The sequence below is a fragment of the Cotesia typhae genome, unplaced genomic scaffold (assembly GCF_013202065.1).
Source record: "Cotesia typhae breed Kobodo isofemale line unplaced genomic scaffold, CoteBio_Ctyphae scaffold_152, whole genome shotgun sequence".
NCBI classification, from domain to species: domain Eukaryota; kingdom Metazoa; phylum Arthropoda; class Insecta; order Hymenoptera; family Braconidae; genus Cotesia; species Cotesia typhae.
This window is the reverse complement of record NW_027423776.1, coordinates 8,417,250-8,423,506: the sequence shown is the minus strand read 5'-3', so window position 1 is coordinate 8,423,506 and position 6,257 is coordinate 8,417,250. Positions and strand designations below refer to the sequence as shown.

Below are 6,257 nucleotides of genomic sequence, written 5' to 3'. Positions count from 1 at the left end.
TTATTTAAATATAATCTCTTGTACTTTTTTTTAAGTATATATAAATTTTTTATATTATTATTAGTATTTAATATTTCGTGTAAAATACTATTATATTGTGGTTATTTTTATTCGCTTATATTTATATACTTCGATGACAAACAAAAAAATTAATAAAGACATTTTTATCTCTGAAATAATTTTTTATTTATTCCACCTAGTAATTACAAAATTTTTGCATCAGTCAATTGAAATAAATTTTTTTTTTTTTTTGAGTATTTATTATTTATTGATTATTGTAAGTAATATTTTTCTAGCTGCAAAATGTCCACTTCCAACGCTCTACACAAATGCTTGTGCCGCAACAATCGTCGTGAGTATTACACTAAAATAACAACAATAATAAATGTAAAACTATATGATTTTATTAAATTTTTTAATAGTATTACAAATTTTTATTTACTATTTGTCCAACAATATCAGAACAATCTTGTAAATATTTATTTCCGATGACTGCTGAAGTGATCAGTAATCCGAGAAAGAAAGTGAAGAAAGATAATAAAGTTTTTGCCATTTTTTACTAAAAATTAACACAAAAAAAAATTTACGGAGTCAATTGATGTGGGTATCAATGATATTAACTAAAGTTTTAACTAAAAAAAATTTCATAGCTACTATCTTTCGCGTAAGAACTTAAAATAAAATCTATTTTTATTTTTTAATTGACTTGAAGTAGATAAAAATTGATTTCTCATTAGCCAATCCACAACCAAATGCTCACACGACGTTACGATCAGCTTTTTTATGTTTTAAAAAATTCAACTTCAATGTTTTAAATTTTTTTCTTCACAGAATATTGATGAAGAAATAGATAATAAATTAAAGTGATTAAAATTTATGTAATAATTAAATTTGGAAGCAAAGAAGATGTATTTATTTTCTAAAAATAAAAATAGAACGAGGAAAATCGTACATAGAAAATAATTTTGGCCATAGACAACAAAAAAAGACTTTTTTTTTTTTTTTTAAAAGTCCGCCAGTTTGTTATTTTTCGATAAAATTTCATAATTGTACTTTACCATATCTTTGTTGTCTTTATCTTCGAAGCTAATGACAATCAATTCTTTGAAGTACTCATTGTTATACTGTAAATTGTCTGTGGAATAACGAAGGGTCTGATGTGACTGATGTAATACAGAAAATATTTTAAAAATTCTTTCTCACGTGAAACAAATAGAGTAAATATCCAAATTCGATTTAATTCATCAAGGTATGTTTTATTTTTAAGCAATCATATTTTTTAAGTAATAAAAAATACCTGGAATTAAATAAAAAAATTGAAAATTAGAGTAATGTTTTACTAAAAAGTGTCTGAAATCGATACTAGAACTATTCTATTATTAAATTTTCTTTCTTCACCGGATATGAAAGAAACCGATAAATATAACTAATAAAGACTTCCCAATTTTTTAAATAACAGCACTTATTTATTTTTTTTTTTTTTAAATAATAAAAGTACAATAAAAATAATTAGATAAGAAAAGAAGTATGAAAGATAAATAAAAAGTATGTAAAAAGAAAAGATTTAAAAATATAATTAATATTAATTTTATAACATCAAAAAATATAGATTTTTATTACTGTAACTGACTCATACTCTAATTGTCTTTTCGTAAGACATTAATTCGATAAAAAATCATTAAAAACTACTTAATAAAAAAAAATCGTATACATTTAATTTTGACGTATTTTAATAATGACATAGATAATAATAATCGTAAAATACTTGATAATTTTTTAACTAATAAATTTGACCCAAAAAATAATTTTTTAAAAATTGCATTTTTAATTTTTTAAAATTTCTACCTGTCAGTTAAAAAAAATTTTTTTTTTTTTAGCATAATTTATTTGTTACATAAATTTTTAAATATCTGCTTAGTTAATTTTCATTCTATCGATATGTGGTATGAAATGAAACACAACTTTAGTCTTTATTTAGGAGAACCCTCTGTTATACCCTCTATTACCTTTTTAAAGGGAAGGGTATTATACGATGAGTCATGTCATACCTTAAGTATTTTCACAATTCTTACCCACGTGGTAGGGTAAGTGAATTGAAGAATAACGAACCTCACTCACGTAAATATCGTTAGAGCGAGCACATATGGAATAAAGTACAGTGATAACTAAAACAAATATAATAAATATCTAAATTTATACTAGTTTATCAAGGTTTGTAAAATAATTAAGTTTTTTAAGTAATAAAAAGAACGACAAATAATTATAAAAAAAAAAAAAATTAACAGCGATGTATTAATAAAAAGTGTCTGAGTGTCTAAACTCGAGGCAAGAACTATTCTATCAATTAAATTGGATTTATTAAATCGCGCCGGTTACTAGCCACTTAATTCACAAGTGATTGAAGAGCACTGTAGCTATTTAGTGAAGTGATTCTTGTGTTTAAAAAATTAAAACGTATTATCATTTTTAAAAAAATAAAAGATAATAAATTTTTAAAATTAAATTTGGGTAATAAAAAAATTTTTTTCAGATGTTGGAGTCTTTTAATACAGTGGGATGGCAAAGATTCAAAAGTGCGTTGATGCGGAAAAAAATAATTGACGCTTCAGCACCGGAATCTAAATTATTAAAGTGTTTAACAACGTTAGACTTAACAGCCCTAAGTATCGGATCAACTCTTGGGGTTGGAGTTTATGTTCTTGCTGGAAATGTTGCAAGTATCCATGCAGGTCCCTCTGTGATCATATCGTTTGTTATTGCGGCTATTGCTTCTATATTCGCCGGTAAAATTATTTTTTAATTAATAATTCATACTTTTAAAATTAATGACAGTGAAATTAGCCGACACCTAAAAATTTTTATAATTTTTTCAAATAAAAAAATTATCACAAAAAAATTTTTAAAAAATAATTTCATTTATAAAAAACTTGAAAAATTATAAGTGCAATTTTTTAAATATAATTTTTTAATTCTAATTTAATAAATTAAGCAAAATTTTAAATGTTGAATAACTTTATTATTATTAAATATAAACTAGCAGATACTTGATATAATTTTTTGATTTTTCTTAAAAAATAAATTTGGTCTCAAAAATTTTGTTTTTTTTTTTTAAATTGAATTTAAAATTTTTTAGAGCCTTTAAATAAATTTTAACTGTTTTAATTATTAATTGTTAAACTAGGGTTGTGTTTTGCTGAGTTTGGCACGAGAGTACCAAAAGCCGGATCATCTTATGTCTACACGTACGTGACAATTGGAGAATTTGTGGGATTTATTATCGGCTGGGTATTGATTCTTGAATATGTAATCGGAGCAGCGAGTGTAGTACGAGCACTAACCAGTTATATTGATGTATTTACCCATCAAGTTATAAGCAATGCATTTAAATCATTCGCTAAAATTGGAATCCCGTACTTTTCACCCTACGTTGATTTTCTTGCTTTCGGAATCACTGTATTGTTTTCAGTGGCCCTGGCATTTGGTGCTAAAGAATCATCGTTAGCAAACAATATTTGTACATTTATTAATTTATCAATTGTACTGTTTGTTATCATTACTGGATCATTCAAAGGTATTCAAAAAATAAGTAAATTTTTATTTTAAAATAAATCTAACAATTTTTTTAAATTTTAATAATTGGAATTTTCATAATTAATTTGTTAAAAAAATTCTAAAACATCTGCTAAATTAATTTTTATCTATGATAATTGAAATTAATGAATATTTTATTTTAAAAAATAGCTGACATGAAAAATTGGAAACTAAACGTTGAAAACTTGCCGGAAAAAGAGGGTGTCAACTATGGAAATGGTGGTTTCGCACCATTTGGATTAATGGGAATAATTTCTGGTGCTGGTGAATGTTTCTACGGCTTTATTGGATTTGATTGTATAGCGACGGCTGGCGAAGAAGCTAAAAACCCCAAAAAATCATTACCAATAGCAATTGTTGTTTCTTTGACAATAGTTTTTTTGGCGTACTTTGGAATCTCGATAGTACTAACGACTGTTCTTCCTTATTACGACCAAGATATTAACGCCCCTTTTATTTACATGTTTAACTCAATCGGCTGGAATTGGGCCACTTACATTGTCAGTGTTGGTGCATTCTGTGCTTTGACTACCAGGTAACTTTTTATTATTTAAATAAATTAATTCTAAATGTGCTAAGCTACTAATTTTTCATATTTGTTATTCAGTTTGGTCGGTGCTTTGTTCCCTTTACCGAGAATTATTTATGCAATGGCATCAGATGGCTTGTTGTACAAATGGCTCGGACATATAAATACTCGATTCCACACTCCAATGACGGGAACTTTGATAGCAGGACTTTTTACTGGTAAAATATTATTTTTTTATATTTTGAACAATTAATTTACAAAAATTTTTTTTAGGAATTCTTTCTGCGCTTTTTGATTTGAAACATTTGTCTCAAATGATGAGTCTAGGCACATTATTTTCGTATTCTATTGTTGCTGCGTGTGTTGTTGTTTTACGGTAATTAGAAATTTATTTTATTAATTTACTAACTTTTATTTCACTTTATTTATTTTTAATTTTTAAATTTAAGGTACAAAGAAAATGAAATTAACGAAAAAAAACGACTAGTTAAAGAACCCAGAACAATTAAATGTATTGCTAAGCAATTGATCAATGCTAATAATTTAGTATTTTCAACTAAACTTACGTCGGACATTGTATCTTGCCTCATTACAATTTATGGTAATTGTACTTTACTTTTCACAATATTTAAATATTTAATAAAATTTAATAAAAAAAATTTTTTTTTTTATTTTTAGTTATTGTCGGTTTCTTATCTGCGGGATTCATTGTGAAATTTTTAGAACACATTATTAATGTAGAGATCTGGGCAATAATCCTTCTTAGTATTCTGATCATTACCATGATTGCCTTGCTAATATGTATATGCTTACAACCAACATCTGATAAAAAACTTCCGTACTCTGTAAGTATTTTTTAGCATACACTGAGAGAAAAAAATTTTTTTTTTCGCAAAAAATGGATCTTTTTGTGACAAAAAATTAATTTATTGCACATTTTTAACAATTTCATTGTTTGTTTTATTTTATTTTTTTTTTTATTTTTTATTTATTTTTTTTTTTTTTATGTCTTTAGTTTTTTTAGCTAAAAGATAAAAATTTTTTAAAATTTCTAACAAATTAATTTTTTTTCACAAAAATATCCATTTTTTTCCAAAAAAAAATTTTTCTCTTAGTGTACTTGTTAATTATCATAAAAATAACGACTGTAAAAATTCAAAAAATTTACATTCAAGTGACATAATAGTAGAAAAAAATTTTTTTTCTACTTACTGCAATTTAAAAATACATTAACTCTCATTAAAATGATTGAATTTCAATTAATGATAAAAATTAAGATTTTTTAGTCACAAAAAATGCCCATAAAATTTTCTAGGTACCACTTGTACCTTTCTTGCCAGCAATCAGTATCATGATCAACTTTCTTCTTATGTGGGGTGTGAGTATAAGAACCTGGATGCAATTCGTCGGATGGATGGGAATTGGTTAGTAAAAAAAAATTTTTTTTCAAATTTATTAATTAATTAATAAATCAATATGCTTTTTTCAGGTCTCATTATTTATTTCACGTACGGAATAAAGAACAGTATCAATAAAACCAAACCAACACCAAATGAAGTTTATAATTAATTTCAATTACTACATAAGTTAACAATTAAAAGTAATTTTATTGGTGTATTAATCAATTATAAAACATTTTTTTTTTTTGACAATTTTTTAATAAAGTTAAATTTTTATAAAATGAACTACTTTTTTTTTAGACATACATAATAACAATCAAGAAACTTTTTATTTTGATACTTTTATAAAATTTGGATGAAATTTGTGAAGATGTTTTAAATTTTTATGAAATTCTGAAAAAAAAATCAAAAATAGACGCTCCCGGGTGGGCTCGAACCACCAACCTTTCGGTTAACAGCCGAACGCGCTAGCCAATTGCGCCACGGAAGCTGACATCCGTAAAAACAATTATTACATTGATAACATTACCAACACTAAAATTACTTTTATTAATAATTATAATTTTCATTATTATCAATATTAAAATATTAAAAATAAAAAAATGAAAATAAAAGCTTACTATTTTAAATTTATGGCGCGAAATGATAAAATATTCAAAAGTAAACTTCAAATAGCAAATAAGACACTTTCAAGTCCAATTGAGGCACAATCGTCTCTGAAGGATTAGCTTTAAGTT

The 6,257-nt window shown here is 24.9% G+C and overlaps 1 protein-coding gene, 1 long non-coding RNA gene and 1 other non-coding gene across 5 annotated transcripts; 1 reads left to right on the top strand and 2 right to left on the bottom strand.

The window, feature by feature from the left end:
• Positions 1-191: 191 nt before the first annotated feature.
• LOC141535846 (uncharacterized) lies at positions 192-6,218 on the bottom strand. 3 transcript variants are annotated; one of them, XR_012480659.1, is made up of 5 exons: positions 2,049-2,164; positions 1,204-1,297; positions 1,059-1,135; positions 443-559; positions 192-364 (listed from the first exon to the last, which is right to left on the bottom strand). It is a non-coding gene; the product is annotated as an uncharacterized LOC141535846 (long non-coding RNA). The 3 variants fall into 3 exon arrangements; XR_012480658.1 differs by lacking the exon at positions 2,049-2,164 and adding an exon at positions 6,141-6,218 and having other exon boundaries at positions 1,059-1,297; XR_012480657.1 differs by having other exon boundaries at positions 1,059-1,297.
• Positions 2,119-5,761, top strand: LOC141535845 (cationic amino acid transporter 2-like). The gene is made up of 10 exons (XM_074256003.1): positions 2,119-2,211; positions 2,531-2,783; positions 3,182-3,571; positions 3,742-4,126; positions 4,199-4,338; positions 4,394-4,496; positions 4,570-4,721; positions 4,799-4,965; positions 5,436-5,544; positions 5,610-5,761. Exons 2-10 carry the CDS (start codon positions 2,531-2,533, stop codon positions 5,687-5,689), a joined length of 1,779 nt encoding a protein of 592 aa, XP_074112104.1. The 5' UTR covers positions 2,119-2,211; the 3' UTR covers positions 5,690-5,761.
• On the bottom strand, positions 5,937-6,010 carry Trnan-guu (transfer RNA asparagine (anticodon GUU)). The gene has a single exon. It is a non-coding gene; the product is annotated as a tRNA-Asn (tRNA).
• Positions 6,219-6,257: the final 39 nt, after the last annotated feature.

Bases quoted from the DNA above. Each gene is read 5' to 3' on its own strand.
- LOC141535845 (XM_074256003.1), top strand. From the start codon at position 2,531: ATGTTGGAGTCTTTTAATACAGTGGGATGGCAAAGATTCAAAAGTGCG. The intron at 2,784-3,181 runs GTAAAATTATTT...TTGTTAAACTAG, and splicing joins TATTGCTTCTATATTCGCCG to GGTTGTGTTTTGCTGAGTTT. The intron at 4,497-4,569 runs GTAATTAGAAAT...TTTAAATTTAAG, and splicing joins GCGTGTGTTGTTGTTTTACG to GTACAAAGAAAATGAAATTA.